At 40.3% G+C, this 17871-nt stretch overlaps 1 protein-coding gene across 4 annotated transcripts in view; it reads right to left on the bottom strand.

Annotated features, from left to right (window-relative positions):
- The window catches only part of LOC118390864 (glucocorticoid receptor), a 90558-nt gene that overhangs the window by 59078 nt on the left and 13609 nt on the right, over window positions 1–17871 (bottom strand). For 3 of the 4 annotated variants that reach the window (XM_035781568.2, XM_035781569.2, XM_035781571.2), the window contains one exon: window positions 15477–16549. In XM_035781568.2, the coding sequence (XP_035637461.1) occupies window positions 15477–16540 (1064 nt within the window). In that variant the 5' untranslated portion in view covers window positions 16541–16549. Of the gene's footprint in view, window positions 1–15476; window positions 16553–17871 lie in introns of all 4 variants that reach the window. The other variant, XM_035781570.2, reaches the window with a different exon arrangement.

The following is a 17871-nucleotide window of genomic DNA, read 5'->3' as shown; positions in this document are numbered from 1 at the left end:
ATGATAAATGTCATGTAGCACACTCATTTTGGAAGTTATCATTCTGAAACTTTGCACAAGTACTGTTGCCCTCTTATATTTTTCACTGAAATTGTCCCCATCATCCTATCTGAATGTTTGTTTTATCTTGTTAATTTTAAAGATGCTACAAAAAGAAAAACGTATGTTTTTTTTTCATTGTTTTATCTAAACCAGATCTATTGTGTGTTATTCTCCTACATTCAATTTACACAAACTTCAGTGTTTTCTTTCAAATGGTACCAAGAATATGCATATCCTTGGTTCTGTGCCTGAGCTACAGGCTGTTAGATTTGGGTATGTCTTCAGGCGAAAATTGCAATGTAGGGGGGGAGCAGCAAGAGGATTTAAGCTCTGTCAGGTTGAATGGGGAGCGTCGCTGCAGAGTTTTGCCGAATCAGCTTAAAGTCCGGGCTCTGGCTGAACCACTCAAGGACATTGAGACTTGTCCCGAAGCCAGTCCTGCGTTGTCTTGGCTGTGTGCTTAGGATCGTTGTCCTGTTGGAAGGTGAACCATCACACTTGTCTGAAGTCCTGAGCGCTCTGGAGCAGGTATTCATCAAGGATCGCTCTGTACTTAGCTCCGTTCATCTTTCCCTCAATCCTGACTAGTCTCACATTCCTTGCCGCCGAAAATCATCCCCACAGCATGATGCTGCTTCCACGACCATGCTTCACCGTAGGGATGGTGCCTGGTTTCCTCCAGACGTGATGCTTGGCATTAAGGCCAGAGTTCAATCTGTTTCATCAGACGATAGAATCATAAATGGTAGAAATATTAACATTAAATTCTCTGGCAACAGCTCTGTTGAACATTCCTGCAATCAGCATGCCAATTGCACACTCCATTGAAACTTTATACATCTGTGGCATTGTGTTGGGTGACAACTGCACATTATAGAATGGCCTTTTACTGTAGCCCGCACAAGGTGCACTTGTGTAATGATCATGCTGTTTAATCAGCTTCTTGATATGCCACACCTGTCAGGTGGATGGATTATCTTGTCAAATGAGAAATGTTCACTAACAGGGATGTAAACAAATGGGTGCACAACATTTGACATGTTTTTTTGTGCCATGTAAGAATTGGGGGATCTTTTATTTCAGCTCATGAAACATGGGACCAACACTTTACATGTTATGCTTATATTTTTGTTCAGTATATGATTTCAATAGGTTTCTTACGGAAGATTTGACAGTAGTACTCCCATTCCAGTCAACATTCTCTGATGTGTGGACTGCCATCCATCTTTGTGCATTTCAAAGATGAAATTTAAATTGTATTCCCATTTTAGTACATTAAATCAGTAGAAACACTTAACAGACACTTACAGCATTCTCATTAATACAGGGCGTCTCAACCGATGGAAGGTATAACAAACACCTCAGATTATGTAAAATAGGGTCTGAACAACAGCATAAACATTTGTTTTTATAAATAAAATAAAAATAGTTTGACAACCCTGTTTGGAAGCATTTAAATGATACCAAACTCATTCATATATATTTTCCTGTTATGAAGACATGGGGACATGGGCAAAAGACTGTCCTCTCTCCTCCGTGACACGGAAACCGATAAGTGGTCGAGGACTGTCAATTCGTTAGTAGGCAAATGGAAGACTGTCTTCCCCTGCTTGATAGCGTCCTTTGGGCTAAGAAAGTAGAAGTGTATCCTCCCTGAGTCCTTCAAAGAAGGGTTAAAAAATCTGCCACATGGGGGGGGGGCAAAGGGGGTTAAATATCCACCAAGGTAGAGAAAGTGTTGAAACAAATCAATCTTCAAGCTACTTGAATGCCAGGATTTGGGAATGGTGTGAGGTTCCCTGGGGTGCCCTGTTAAGGGGATCAAGGTGACCAGTCTGACTTGGCTTAGAGACCTGTTGAGTCTCGCCACCAAGAGTGGTTTAGAAAGGCACTGGGCAGCACTCCAACAAATTACAACCACGAGTAGGCCAACTGCTGACGTGCTTAAAAAAATAACTGAAAACTGTCGGAGGCTAAGTGCGATGACATTCGGCAGGTGTGAGAATTGCGACGATCATTGGACAATCAAAAATTCTGAAATCCCCCACAAATTCACAACATTGTAATTGGCACCTACTGCGTTAGCTTTTAAGCCAATACGTTGTGCTTTCTACACCTGTGTGAGATAAAAGGCATGGCTTCCATTAAGGTGTATAACATGACTGACTTTCAGAATTTGTTTGTTAGTGCAGCTTGACACAGATCTATGCGCTTCTGGCTGTCCAACAGAAACACAAAATGAGGTACAGTACATAGCCAGTACAGGCCTAAATCAGCAAAAGAGGGATGTGTTCATCCTTAGGGTAAAACTAACTTGTGATAGATTTACAACCTGAAACCACAGAACCTGCCAAGCATGTTTTTGAGATATGCAGCCGTTAATAAACTAGACATTTTGTCTGTCTCGCAAATGGTAGCAGAACATTTTATTAAATCAGAAGTCTATGGTAATTTGAGTAGCTTGAATTACACCTGTGTCTACCTAAGATGGATTTTATGTAGACCTAGGTCTATAAACCTTTTAGGCAATAGGTACTAGTGACTGAGTATTGTGGTTCTGGTATTCTAGCTATGCAACTGGGCAAAAGTTGACAGACATACTGTAGGACTCTGCCATACATGAAAGTTCAAGAGGTCAGAGGAATACACTTTTTAAAATAATTGTAATTTTTTTTTTTTTTTTTTATAAATCATACAACCTTATTCCCGAGATGAGGCTGGTGTAACCGATGTGAAATGGCTAGCTAGTTAGCGCGCTAATAGCGTTTCAAACGTCACCCGCTCTGAGCCTTCTAGTAGTTGTTCCCCTTGCTCTGCATGGGTAACGCTGCTTCGATGGTGGCTGTTGTCGTTGTGTTGCTGGTTCGAGCCCAGGGAGGAGCGAGGAGAGGGACAGAAGCTATACTGTTACACTGGCAATACTAAAGTGCCTATAAGAACATGCAGTAGTCAAAGGTTAATGAAATACAAATGGTATAGACTCTATAGAGGGAAATAGTCCTATAATTCCTATAATAACTACAACCTAAAACTACTTACCTGGGAATATTGAAGACTCATGTTAAAAGGAAACACCAGCTTTCATATGTTCTCATGTTCTGAGCAAGGAACTGAAACATTAGCTTTCTTACATAGCACATATTGCACTTTTACTTTCTTCTCCAACACTTTGTTTTTGCATTATTTAAACCAAATTGAACATGTTTCATTATTTACTTGAGGCTAAATTGATTTTATGTATGTATTATATTAAGTTAAAATAAGTGTTCATTCAGTATTGTTGTAATTGTCATTATTACAAATACGTTTTTTTAATTTTTTTTATTTTTTATAATCGTCCGATTAATCAGTATTGGCTTTTTTGGTCCTCCGATAATCGGTATCGGCGTTGAAAAAGCATAATCGGTCGACCTCTAGTATAGATACACAACAAATTGCCAAACTTTAGACAGTAAAAATATCTTAGGTTAGCTCTTTAGAGCATTACGTTAAAATAATATGGGTATACTACACCAGCTTTAGAATAAATTGAGGTAAGCGCTTATTTTGTAAAATTGGGAATTGCCAGATCAAAAGGTGAAAGGGAGCACTGGGTGACCTGGGGGACTCAATTACAACAATTACAAATCAAATATTATTTTTGGACGATATTATATCGATACATTCAGAACCAGTCAAAAGTTGGGACACCTACTCATTCAACTGTTTTCTTTATTTTTACTATTTTCTACATTGTATTATAATGGTGAAGACATCAAAACTATGAAATAACACCTATGGAATCATGTAGTAACAAAAAAAATATATATATATATATTTCATATTTGAAATTCTTCAAAGTAGCCACCCTTTGCCTTGACAGCTTTGCACTCTTGGCATTCTCTCAAGCAGCTCCACGAGGTAAGTCACCTGGAATGCATTGCAATGAACAGGTGTGCCCTGTAAAAGTTGATTTGTGGAATTTCTTTCCTTAATGCGTTTGAGCCAATCAGTTGTGATGTGACAAGATAGGGGGATATACAGAAGATGGTATTTTACCAAATAGGGCTAAATCCATATTATGGCAAGAACAGATCAAATAAGCAAAGAGAAATGACAATAATCATTTTAAGATATGAAGGTCAGTTAATCAAGTGCAGTCGCAAAAACCATCAAACGATATGAAACTGTCTCTCATGAGGACCGCCACTGAAAAGGAAGAACCAAGAGTTACCTCTGCTGCAGAGGATAAGAACATTAGCGTTACCAGCCTCAGAAATTGCAGTCCAAATAAATGCTTCAGAGTTCAAGTAACAGACACATCTCAACATTAACTGTTCAGAGAAGACTGTGTGAATCAGGCCTTCATGGACCATTGTTGCAAAGAAACCATTACTAAAGGACACCAATAAGTAAACTTCCTTGTGCCAAGAAACACAGACCGGTATAAATCTATCCTTTGATCTGATGAGTCCAAATTTCAGATTTTTGGTTCAACCACCGTGTCTTTGTGAGACACAGAGTAGGTCAATAGATGATCTCTGCATGAGTGGTTCCCACCATGAATCACGGAGGAGGTGGTGTGATGGTGCTCCGCTGGTGACACTGTCAGTGACCTGACATCCACGATCACCCAACCTCAACAAAATTGAGATGGTGTGGTATGAGTTGGACCGCAGAGTGAAGGAAAAGCAGCCAACAAGTGCTCAGCATATGTGGGAATTACTTCAAGACTGTTGGAAAAGCATACCAGGTGAAGCTGGTTGAGAGAATGCCAAGAGTGTGCAAAGCTGTCATCATGGAAAATTGTGGCTACTTTGAAGAACATATCATATATTTTCATTTGTTTAACAATTTTTTGGTTACTACATTATTCCATTTGTATCGTGTCATAGTTTTGATGTCCTCAAAATTATTCTACAATGTGGAAAAGAGTAAATGAGTAGCTGTCAACTTTACTGATACTGTACGTTGCGTTAGTCAGCTGTACCTTCATCAAAACAACCGTTTTTATTCTTACAGCTTGTTCTCCATTTTTTTTTACCCCCTAGAGTCATTGACGCACTGGTGTGTCAATCCTAGTTACATAAAATCCTAATCAAAATCCATATGTTAAAAATATTGATAGTATGTCCCACTTCCGCATCTGCACTGAAAAAGTGGCAAAGCTAGAGCGGTTTTGGTCAGACCATGTAAAATCCTGTTTTGTTATACGACCCCCACGTCAGTAGACTCGTCTGAAATCGATACTGTCAATGTGGCACCTTCTTTTTAATAGCATCCAAAACGTTTGGGCTACAATCTATTGGGATTCGTCTGAAAGTAACAGGTAAATGAATGTATGAAGGTAGTTTTGGGTCTACCCAAAAAAAAGGTTCAAATGTAGTGATGCACCGATATGACACTTTCGGCTGATACCAATATCTGATAAGTTCCTAGCCAAAAAAAACGATAACCGATATTTCAAATGTTTACGGCCTTTAAAGCATTCTAGTACAGTTAAATAGTTACACGCAGTGGTCTAAGGCACTGCATCTCAGTGAAAGAGGCATCACTACAGTCGCTGGTTCGAATCCAGGCTGTATCAAATCCGGACATGATTGGGAGTCCCATAGGGCGGCGCACAATTGGCCCACCGTCGTCCAGGTTTGGCCGGGGTAGGCAGTCATTGTAAATAAGAATTTGTTATCCGACGTGCCTAGTTAAATAAAAGGTTACACACAACACCAAAAGGTTATTTTGTTGGCGTTTACATATGTCCCCATTACCAGTAAAACATAGGTTTGAGGTTTTTTTTGTTTTTTCCTTTATTGCTTTTTCATTGTTCATTTGTTCAGTCGTTTCATTCTCAACCAGGATTTCTATGGAACGCAGTTTAGGTCTTTGAGTGTCAAAAAAATAACACTATTTGACATGTCAAATAAGCTTGTTGACCAATCAGGACCTGAATATGACTGCACATCACATAATAATTTAACGAGTTCATTGATTAAACCATCACAATGATTCATCGATACTGGTAAAGTTGTCTCGCGCACATTAAAAGAAAAGCTAGCTTGCTCATGGATGCAAACAAATGTTCTTCCCCACAAATCACTGTGCCTAATCCTAGCAAAATGACATCTGTTTCAGTAGCTATCGTTAGCTAGCTAACTAACTATACAGCTAGGTGGTCAGCCCCATCTATGTGGAGCTAGGCACAATAAGAATTAGCCACAATAGTGGACTTTGCAGTCAGCCTTCAAAATAAAAGTATGGCATAATTCTACTATTTGTATTAATTTTCATCACTGTCAATGACACTTTTCTATTGAAAGAAAACAGCAAATTCCACTATTGTGTCTAATCCTCATTGTGGCTAGCTTCACAACACAACCCAGTCCGGTCGAGCTTCACTCGCCAGATGAAGCTAGCTGGCTGCTTATAACGTTAGCTTTGGGAAACAGGGTTAAGTAGCTGGCTAGCCATTTATTTTCATAAACTGAAGATCAATTTCAATAAGCGAACAACAATACTTAAAAGGATTCCTAAATCATTGCTAAGACGAATGAAAATGACTGCAGTTTCTATTGGTCATCGTTTTCAGGCTGGGTGTATTGGTGCGAGCTAGGTACCAAGCTACAGCTAGCTAGTGGTTCCTCCTTTAAAAGTTGCGTCATACTGCGGCACACCTTGCGTGCCGTCGCAGCATTCTGTGGCACGTCATTTAATTCGCAGCCATTTTTTCTGTTACTGCAAGTTATTGCTAGTTTGACCACCAGAGGGCATCTTTGAGAAGCATTTGATATATATATACATACATACATACATACATACATACATACATATATATACTCAGGGGTGTGAATACTTATTTAATTTAAATATCTTTAATTTTCAATAAAAGTAGTAAAAATGTCTAAAAACGTGTTTTCACTGTTAATATGAGGTAGTGTGTGTACATGGGTGAGAAAAATACAGCAGATGCCAATTCTGTTCGCATTTCTGCCAGAACTATCCCCGACCCTGGCAGTTTGACCCTTCTTCACCCGGGAGTAACACTATCCAATCAAATGGAGCCAAGGAGTTGAGCAGAGCATTCCTTCTAGATCAACCGAATATTCACAGAGAGACAAACTGCAGATGGTGGAATCTGGGTCAAGGGGAGTACAGCCAGGCAGTCACAGACATGCACTAGTCGGCCACGGGCTGATTTTCATCCGAGGGGATGGTTGGGGGGACCGGAGCATAATTATAATAATGTGTACCCAGCAAATTGACACAAAAAGAGATTGTATTGAAAATAAGTAATTTCATACACTGATTACATTGAAACACAATAATGTCTATTTGTAGGAATACTCTAAAAACAGATTTCCAGGAGTGTAATAATTTGATTGAATTCTTGGCCATCATTGAAAATAAGAATTTGTTCTTAAGCAGTGGTCCCGTGGTGGGAACATATATCAGCGGAAATTTCAAGTGCGCCACGTATCGTTTTTGATAAAACTCAAACTTTCATTAAAATGCACATACAATATACTGAATTAAAGCTACACTCGTTGTAAATCTATCCACCAAGTCAGATTTGTAAAATGCTTTTCGGCGAAAGCATGAGAAGCTATTATCTGATACCATGCACCCTCAAAATACTGCAACGTCACCTAAAACGACAGATTTTGCGTTAGCCGGCGCAAACCAAAACGCAGAAATAAAATATAAAACATTCATTACCTTTGACGAGCTTCTTTCTTGGCACTCCTAGATGTCCCATAAACATCATTTAGGGTCTTTTTCCGATTAAATCGGTCCATATATAGCCTAGATATCGATCTAAGAATACTGTGTGAACGGGAAAAAAATAGCTTTTTCTAACGTAGCGTCATTTTTTAAAATTAAAAAAGTTGACGATAAACTTTCACAAAACACTTCGAAATACTTTTGTAATGCAACTTTAGGTATTAGTACACGTTAATAAGCGATAAAATTCATCAGGAGGCGATGTAAATTCTATAGATGTCCGTCTCGAAAAAATGTCTTGGAGAGAGCTCGACCAAAACATCCGGTCGGGGAGACCGGAGGGAATCGGTTCCCTTGATTCGGTTAGACCAAGAATCAAAGCTGAATCAAATGACAAGACTCTAGACAACGTGTGGAAGCTGTAGGCACTGCAACCTCGGCCTAATTTAATTCGGTTCACTTTGAACAATTCCTTGAAGTCGCGCATGGATATTTATTTCCATTTTCAGTGATCAGACTTTTCGATGAAACGCACGTTCTGTTATAGTCACAGCCGTGATTTAACCAGTTTTAGAAACGTCTGAGTGTTTCCTATCCACACATACTAATCATATGCATATACTATATTCCTGGCATGAATAGCAGGGCGCTGAAATGTTGCGCGATTTTTAACAAAAAGCTGCGAAAAGCTGCTTAAATTCTCGACTTCCCTAACAGGTTAATAACCTCTTGGAACTACCCATCCCGGATCCGGGAAAATTGTCATCAACTACACTAATTAGCATAGCGCAACAGTCCAAAAATATTACTAGAAAATATTCATATTCATGAATTCACAAGTGAAATGTAGTGAAACACAGACAGAACCCCATCTACCATCTACGAACAGTCAATCTTTTATTTTGCCTTTTGTTAATCATCCTGTCATCTCAGATTTTGAAATGATGCTTTACAGCCAAAGCAAGAAACGCGTTTGTGTAAGTTTATATCGATAGCCTAGCATTATGTCCAGCTAGCAGCAGAAAGCTTGGTCACGAAAATCAGAAAAGCAATCAAATTAACCATTTACCCTTGATGAGCTTCGGATGTTTTCACTCACGAGACTCCCAGTTCGACAGCCAATGTTCCTTTTGTTCCATAAAGATTATTTTTATACCCAAAATACCGCCGTTTGTTGGTCACGCTATGTTCAGAAATCCACCGGAAATAGTGGTCACGACAACGCCGAAATAAATTTCCAAATTATATCCATAATATCGACAGAAACATGGCAAACGTTTTTTATAATCAATCCTCAGGGTGTTTTCAAATATCCATTCGATAATATATCAACCGGGACAATTGGCTTTTCAGTCAGAGCGAGAGGGAAAATGACTGTCTTTTACGCAAGAATCACTGAGAGCCCTCAGCTGGCCACTTACGCAATGTAGTTGTAGTCGCGCACTGCACCCGGCCCGCCACAGGAGTCGCTGGTGCGTGATGAGACAAGGATATCCCTACCGGCCAAACCCTCCCTAACCCGGACGACGCCAGACCAATTGTGCGTCGCCCCACCCACGGACCTCCCGGTCGCGGCCGGTTTAGACAGAGCCTGGACGCGAACCCAGAGTCTCTGGTGGCACAGCTGGCGCTGCAGTACAGCGCCCTTAACCACTGCGCCACCCGGGAGGCCACAGACAATATTTTGACAGTTTCGGAAACTTTAGTGTTTTCTATCCTAAGCTGTCAATTATATGCATATTCTAGCATCTGGTCCTGAGAAATAGGCGGTTTACTTTGGGAACGTTTTTCCCCAAAAATAAAAATAGTGCCCCCTTGTTTCAAGAGGTTAATCATTGTGACATGAAATACGAATGATGGTGTAATCAATGTGTAGTAACTATGTAAAAAATGTATGAACACGTTAAATGTGACGTGCAGTCATATTCAGGTCCTGATTGGTCAACAAGCTTATTTGACATGTCAAATAGTGTTAAATGGCATTCCATATTTCAATTCCATGACAGAGGGTCTCACGTCTGCTGCAGGCGCAGATGATGAGCTTATTTCTCGAGTCAGTTGTTCAAATGGAGCTAGGTGGTGTGATTATGTTTCATGTTCTCAAATGCTATTGAAAATGGCAGCAGCGGTATGACAACCAGCATATTCATGAGCATGCAAAGCGACTTTCCTCAATACGAAATCCTCGACGACCCACTGTGCTGTCAAGTCTCAGCATGCTCATGGGGCTGATATCACTGGTCCAAATGTCAGTCGTGAAGCTAATAGCAGTGACGCTATTACTGTGTAACTCCGTTTGGGCAACATCTGAACTTGCACTTGGTAGTGTATACCGGTGCTCGACCAGTCGGCGAAAGCCAACATCACCCACGACAGAGAACGGTTGATTGTTAAGGGCAATGAACTCCATTATATTTCACCTTTGAGTTGTCTAGCTGAAATGTTCTTACTCTTTCAAATAACTGCTCGACTTGACTGCTCGATCCACACAGCTGACATCGTGGGCTAGGTTAGGAATGCTGTGTTGCACGTGTAGTGCGAAATTTTACGTCATGTACCTATGATATACAGGTATGCACGTTAGCTTTGACATGTGTTTTGCACATCTGCATTTTTAGCTAATATCGGCTGATTCCGATATGTTCACCGATATATCGTGCATCCCTAGTAAATACCATAGTAAATAGATTAACAAAACAAGGATAGCAATTCAAAATATACAGGATCTTCTCATCTAAACCATATTGCACATAGTATTGCAAACCTGATTAAAGCAATGATTCACAAATGTGTGCATATTTGAAAGCCTTTACTTTTCAATTAGGCTAAAGGAGAAAAAAATGCTGTCTTCTGGTATTAAGGTTGTGTGGGACAGCTGTTGTCTTTACATCGTACCACTCAAGGGGGGGGTGTAGATATCGCTTAAAAGAGATATTTTAATCCAGATCTGTCTCTTTAAACTACACAAATCAAATTTTATTTGTCACATACACATGGTTAGCAGATGTTAATGGAAGTGTAGCAAAATGCTTGTGCTTCTAGTTCCGACCATGCAGTAATATCTAACAAGTATCTCTCCTGGACCTAGTTGTGTAATCAAAGTAGTGTAGTGTAAAGAGGCCCTTATTTATATTGGAACATTACTGGTTCAGAGACTCGTGGTATCGGCCAGAGACAACTACATTCACATGCTACTGACCTGACCGCTGAGGATACAAAAGAGAAAATTAGTTTGATATAACCTTGCAGGGACTGTAAAGTGGCACAGAGATAAACAGCAGAAAACAATACTGGTTGGAGCCTAAAACGTGAAGACCTACTTAAAGTGAAAGTCTACTGAAGTGAGACTGTCCTTTTCTTGGCTATTTACATTGGTTTTATTCACAAGCTAGGTTGTTTTTCTATGTTTGAGTTTAAAACTGCTAGGGAAGAGAAGACAAGACTTCTACTAGTCAGACTCATTCTCACAAGCACAAACATGACTAGAGTGACTACCACAGTAACCTCCCCCTTAAAGGGACAGGTGACAATGTGATATTTTGGTTTAAACAAAACAATATACCACATTACTACTTACTAGTAATACATTTGTTATAATTTTAGCAGCCCCAAAATATTTTGGCTTGTAAAAAAATACAAATTCTGAGTGGCTGGTAGATTTTTTTAAAATTACAAATTAATCTACTGCGACAGTGGCTGGTGGACCAAAAGCTGTATTTTATGACCCGATACTGGTAAAACAGGCTGTTCAAAGTAAATTATTTTTCCCAGCATGTTACGGTCTAACAATTATATTAAAATGCATACTGGTTTGAAAAAGGCACAAACTATGCCCAGCTTGATCCCGTCAAAAATCTGAGAACGAGGACAACTTAGCCTAATTTATATGCAGATAGTAAAATTAAAAACTCTTGACCAGAAGAATGTTGATGGCTGCACAATACTTTTCAGCTGGTAGAGCCACTAAGATTGTGTCCAAAGATAATATTACATTTCCCTTCATCTTAATTTTGTGCCTTTCCACAACCATATACAGCAGGGGTATTCAACCAGGGATTTGCGGACCCCAAGGGTATTTCAATATTTTTATGAATATCGTTAGCAACAGAATAAACCAATTTTGAATTACATACCTACAGTAAAAAAGAGAATACAGTTTCTCAACTCCTAATATTGAGCAAATTACTCATTGGAGTCAAATACACCGACTGGATTAGAAGAAGATTGGGAGAATGTCATATGTTCAGATGAAACCAAAATATAACTTTTTGGTAAAAACTCAACTCGTCGTGTTTGGTGGACAAAGGTTGCTGAATTGCATCCAAAGAACATCATACCTACTGTGAAGCATGGGGTGGAAACATCATGCTTTGGGGCTGTTTTTCTGCAAAGGGACCAGGACGACTGATCCGTGTACAGGAAAGAATGAATGGGGCCATGTATCGTGAGATTTTGAGTGACAACCTCCTTCCATCAGCAAGGGCATTGAAGATGAAACGTGGCTGGGTTTTTCAGCATGACAATGATCCCAAACACACCGCCCGGGCAACGAAGGAGTGGCTTCGTAAGAAGCATTTCAAGGTCCTGGAGTGGCCTAGCCAGTCTCCAGATCTCAACCCCTTAGAAAATCTTTGGAGGGAGTTGAAAGTCCGCGTTGCCCAGCAACAGCCCCAAAACATCACTGCTCTAGAGGAGATCTGCATGGAGGAATGGACCAAAATACCAGCAACAGTGTGTGAAAACCTTGTTAAGAAACGTTTGACCTCTGTTATATACCCTTTGTTGGCAATGCGATAGAATAGGCTTAGTAAATGGCAGAATTGTACGTGGAATAATGTAAAATGCTATAGTTCAGGGGTCTTCAACCTTGCCCAGGGACCCCCTCCCAGGCAAACTGGAGACCTAGGGACCCCAATCATACATTAGCAAAAACAAATGTATCACATCTTGGCATCAGGTGATAATGGCAAGGAGATGTAATAAAAAAATAAAAAAATTAATATATTGACCTCCCCAAATTATATTTGGAATAGGAAGTGTATACTCTCAACAGCCTATTAGCTAGAGAGGTAACTCCAAACACATTTTTGCTAAGGGCAGCTGTTTAGCTGGTTAAAGAAATTTTAGCCATGTGTTGGCAAAGATGTACAGTGGGGCAAAAAAGTATTTAGTCAGCCACCAATTGAGCAAGTTCTCCCACTTAAAAAGATGAGGCCTGTAATTTATCATCATAGGTACACTTCAACTATGACAGACAAAATGAGAAAAAGAAATCCAGAAAATCACATTGTAGGATTTTTAATGAATTTATTTGCAAATTATGGTGGAAAATAAGTATTTGGTCACCTACAAGCAAGCAAGATTTCTGGCTCCCACAGACCTGTAACGACTTCTTTAAGAGGCTTCTCTGTCCTCCACTCGTTACCTGTATTAATGGCACCTGTTTGAACTTGTTATCAGTATAAAAGACATTGTCCACAACCTCAAATAGTCACACTCCAAACTCCACTATGGCCAAGACCAAAGAGCTGTCAAAGGACACCAGAAACAAAATTGTAGACCTGCACCAGGCTGGGAAGACTGAATCTGCAATAGGTAAGCAGCTTGGTTTGAAGAAATCAACTGTGGGAGCAATTATTAGGAAATGGAAGACATACAAGACCACTGATAATCTCCCTCGATCTGGGGCTCCACACAAGATCTCACCCCGTGGGGTCAAAATGATCACAAGAATGGTGTGCAAAAATCCCAGAACCACACAGGACCTAGTGAATGACCCTGCAGAGAGCTGGGACCAAAGTAACAAAGCCTACCATCAGTAACACACTACGCCACCAGGGATTCAAATCCTGCAGTGCCAGACGTGTCCCCCTGCTTAAGCCAGGCCTGTCTGAAGTTTGCTATATATAGTGCATTTGGATGATCCAGAAGAAGATTGGGAGAATGTCATATGTGCAGATGAAACCAAAATATAACTTTTTGGTAAAAACTCAACTCGTTGTGTTTGGTGGACAAAGAATACTGAGTTGCATCCAAAGAACACCATACCTACTGTGAAGCATGGGGGTGGAAACATCATGCTTTGGGGCTGTTTTTCTGCAAAGACACCAGGACGACTGATCCATGTAAAGGAAAGAATTAATGGGGCCATGTATCGTGAGATTTTGAGAGAAAACCTCCTTCCCTCAGCAAGGGCATTGAAGATGAAACGTGGCTGTGTCTTTCAGCATGACAATGATCGCAAGCAAACCGCCGGGGCAACGAAGGATGGAAGAATGGGCCAAAATACCAGCAACAGTGTGTGAAAATCTTATGAATATTTACAGAAAACATTTGACCTCTGTCATTGCCAACAAAGGGTATATAACAAAGTATTGAGAGACTTTTGTTATTGACCAAATACTTATTTTCCACCATAATTTGCAAATAAATTCATTAAAAAATCCTACAATGTGATTTTCTGGAGAAAAATATTCTCATTTTGTCTGTCATAGTTGAAGTGTACCTATGATGAAAATTACAGGCCTCATCTTTTTAAGTGGGAGAACTTGCACAATTGGTGGATGACTAAATACTTTTTAGCCCCTACTGTACTTCCAAAGTTGTGGCAGAATGGTTTAAGGACAACAAAGTCAAGGTATTGGAGTGGCCATCACAAAGCCCTGACCTCAATTCCATAGAAAATGTGTGGGCAGAACTGAAAAAGTGTGTGCGAGCAAGGAGGCCCAAACCTGACTCAGTTACACCAGCTGTCAGGAGGAATGGGCCAAAATTCACCCAACTTATTGTGGGAAGCTTGTGGAAGGCTGCCCAAAATGTTTGACCAAAGTTAAACAATTTGAAGGAAATGCTACCAAATACTAATTGAGTGTATGTAAACTTCTGACCCACTGGGAAAGTAATGAAAGAAATAAAAGCTGAAATAAATCATTCTCTGCTATTTTTCTGACATTTCACAATCTTAAAATAAAAATTGGTGATCCTAACTGACCAAAAACAGGGAATTTTTACTAGGATTAAATGGAATTGTGAAAAACAGTTTGAATGTATTTGGCTAAGGTGTACGTAAACTTCCGACTTCAACTGTATATCTCACTCAGATGTCGTGGATGCCAAAGAACTTTGCTGAGAAAGTACAATGAGCCCTCAATGTGACCTTGGATGAGAGAGCTGTATGGGGATTAACAGCAAAACTATGGTAGTGTGTCCATTTTAATCTCTGAATGAGCAGCAGCTGAAGCAAACACAGATAAACTTGTTTGCTCAAGGGCTTAATGACAGGTTACTCCGTTAATTCTAGCATCTGCTGCTGTAAGCCTACACATAGAGTCAATCAACCCACACATTTGCAGTGATGTACTGTCACATCCTTCCTCTCCCTGGTATTATTGCTCCTGATCCACAGTAAGGATAGCAAAGGAAGAAAGCGTCTAACTCCTGAGGAATTTGTATGCTCCTTTTGGGAGCAAGGAGAACTCAAAGGGGACCATGTGTTTGTAATGAAGGAGGTTTGATGAGTCAAGGCAGATATGGAAATATGGCCTCCCAGCTGACAACGCGCCCCGCCCCGTCTACTCTGACTCATATTGACAAAAATGCAAGGATGTTTCAGATTCAGGAATGTTCAAATAAAAATCTATTTATATTCCTAAAATCATTCCTTATTCATAAATCATGCAATGTTAAATCATTCAAAAGCGCACAGTACATTAAACTATTTGTAATAAGTGACTTACCTGCTGAAGCTGACAGGAAAAGATGGAGTTGACATCCCTGATCCATCCCCAAATTCCTGGCCTCTGTTCCAGCCATCACTGACTGAGGGCAGTGGCGGATACAGGCCAAAGACAGGCTTCTGATCCTGCTGTACACACACTGCCGTCGATGTGTTTGTGCTGTAGTGGTAACCCGGCCCACTCATGGAACCCACCGAGCTGTGGGTACCAGGTATGTCCAGGCTGGATATCTGACAGTAGCTCTGGCGCTCGTTCTCCTGCTTGATTACCCCTGGGGTGTAAAGCTGGATGAAGGAGGTGTCAGAGTCCTTCTCGGTCTTGATGACAGACATGGAGATCCCTGGGCCCAGTTGCTGCCCCACACCATTCACATTTTTACAGTTTCCCCCACTGCTACTGACTATGGGCTTGGTTTCCATGTTGCCTTCAACGAGCAGGGCATCATCCACTGACAGGGAGGAAAGGAAAGCGGCCTCGTCAGCCAGGTAAAACTCATTCAGGTCAGACAGAGAGCCAGGCAAGTCCAAATCCCGCAGAATGTCCAGCGTATTGTCACCAAGGAGCCTCTCGTTGACATCCAAGTCCTTCAGTGACTGTCCAAAGCTGACCGTCTCCATGTCAAGCCTGTCCTTATCCATTGGTGAAAAGTCCTCAGTTTTCAGAGGGAGAAGGTAATTAGAACATCCAAGTACGGATCTCCCTGGGGTGTTGGCTCGATTCAAATCTGAAATGCTCTCCTCCAACAGAGCAAAGTTCTCAAACAGCTGCTGCTGTTGATGATGATTCTGCTGCGGTTTCTGTGCATTCTGCATTCTCAGGGCCTTGCCCATTAACTTCACTTCAGCCTCCTCTATAGGGAGTCCAATTGAGGTTGTCCCTGCTGTGGAGAGCTCACCCTGAATCTTAGTGACATTCAGTCCGTTACAGGAGTCTCTGGCTGGAGGCTGGGGTGTGGAGCCAGGCAAATGCATCACTGAAGTTAATGTGGTGGCCTTGGAACTGCCTGCGTTAACCGAGAAGCTTCCCTCTTCACCTCTCTCTAAGCTCTTGTCCTGGTTATCCATTTCTTGATCCTGCTTGACACACACAGGGATGAAAGCACTGGTTTAGAAAGTGCTTGTAATTCAATTTTAAAATGGCAACAGACTGATAATTAAAAATAGTTGTCTGAATTTAAAATGGGTACATTGTTATTTACTATGCAATCATTTCAACGCACATATTTGATCTTTAAACCATATGATCACATCTCTCCTGGCTTCTACATTACTGACAATATGACAGCAGTGTAAATAATATTCCAATGTTGTAGCTACATGTCATGACCACCAATAAACTAGCAAAAAATACCTTCAATCGAGAAATCAGAGGTGTAGCCTATAGACATCTGAAACAGTGTTTACATTTACATAAATATTTTACGTCCATTTTGTTAGACTCAAGCGATGTTTTTCTGTATGTAAAGCATGAGCATGCTTTTTCTTTTCTCATATCACCACAATGGGAAAGAGAAAGCACGCGCATGCTCGCGCACGGAAAAATATAACTTAAGTTTAACAAAATGGAATATAACGTTGCAGACAAAGTTTGGAATTACACAATTGAATACGTACAACATCTAAAGATCTGCATCAGTATAGCAAAAGCTTTGCCATTTCTAAAAGGATATGAGTGATTGGACCCTTTGTTCATGTTCATCCATGGCCAACATACTGCATAACAAACAAAGAGTCTTGCTGCTGGGGTTTCACCGAAAATTAATTTGTATCCGCTCTCGTTACATTTCGGCTGAATATTTTCCGAAATTTTCTTCAAATCTGAAAACGATGTAAAGACAAGCCCATTTTCTTTAGAATTGCATTATGGGCCCTAAAAGCATGGAAAGTGTCCTCTGCTTGTATACTTTGTATTTTGGCGAAAGTAGTACGACATCCGGGGACTATTGGCATACTAACTATATCCTTAATATGACTAATAAGTATCTATATAGTCCATTTACAGTGGGGCAAAAAAGTATTTAGTCAGCCACCAATTGTGCAAGTTCTCCCACTTAAAAAGATGAGGCCTGTAATATTCATCATAGGTACACTTCAACTATGACAGACAAAATGAGAAAGAAAAAATCCAGAAAATCACATTGTAGGATTTTTAATTAATTTATTTGCAAATTATGGTGGAAAAAAAACAATTTGGTCACCTACAAACAAGCAAGATTTCTGGCTCTCACAGATCTGTAACTTCTTCTTTAAGAGGCTCCTCTGTCCTCCACTCGTTACCTGTATTAATGGCACCTGTTTGAACTTGTTATCAGTATAAAAAGACACCTGTCCACAACCTCAAACAGTCACACTCCAAACTCCACTATGGACAAGACCAAAGAGCTGTCAAAGGACAC

Source organism: Oncorhynchus keta, chromosome 12 (assembly GCF_023373465.1).
Source record: "Oncorhynchus keta strain PuntledgeMale-10-30-2019 chromosome 12, Oket_V2, whole genome shotgun sequence".
Taxonomy (NCBI): domain Eukaryota; kingdom Metazoa; phylum Chordata; class Actinopteri; order Salmoniformes; family Salmonidae; genus Oncorhynchus; species Oncorhynchus keta.
Note: the sequence above shows the minus strand (reverse complement) of the source record. Positions and strands in the feature narration are given on the sequence as shown.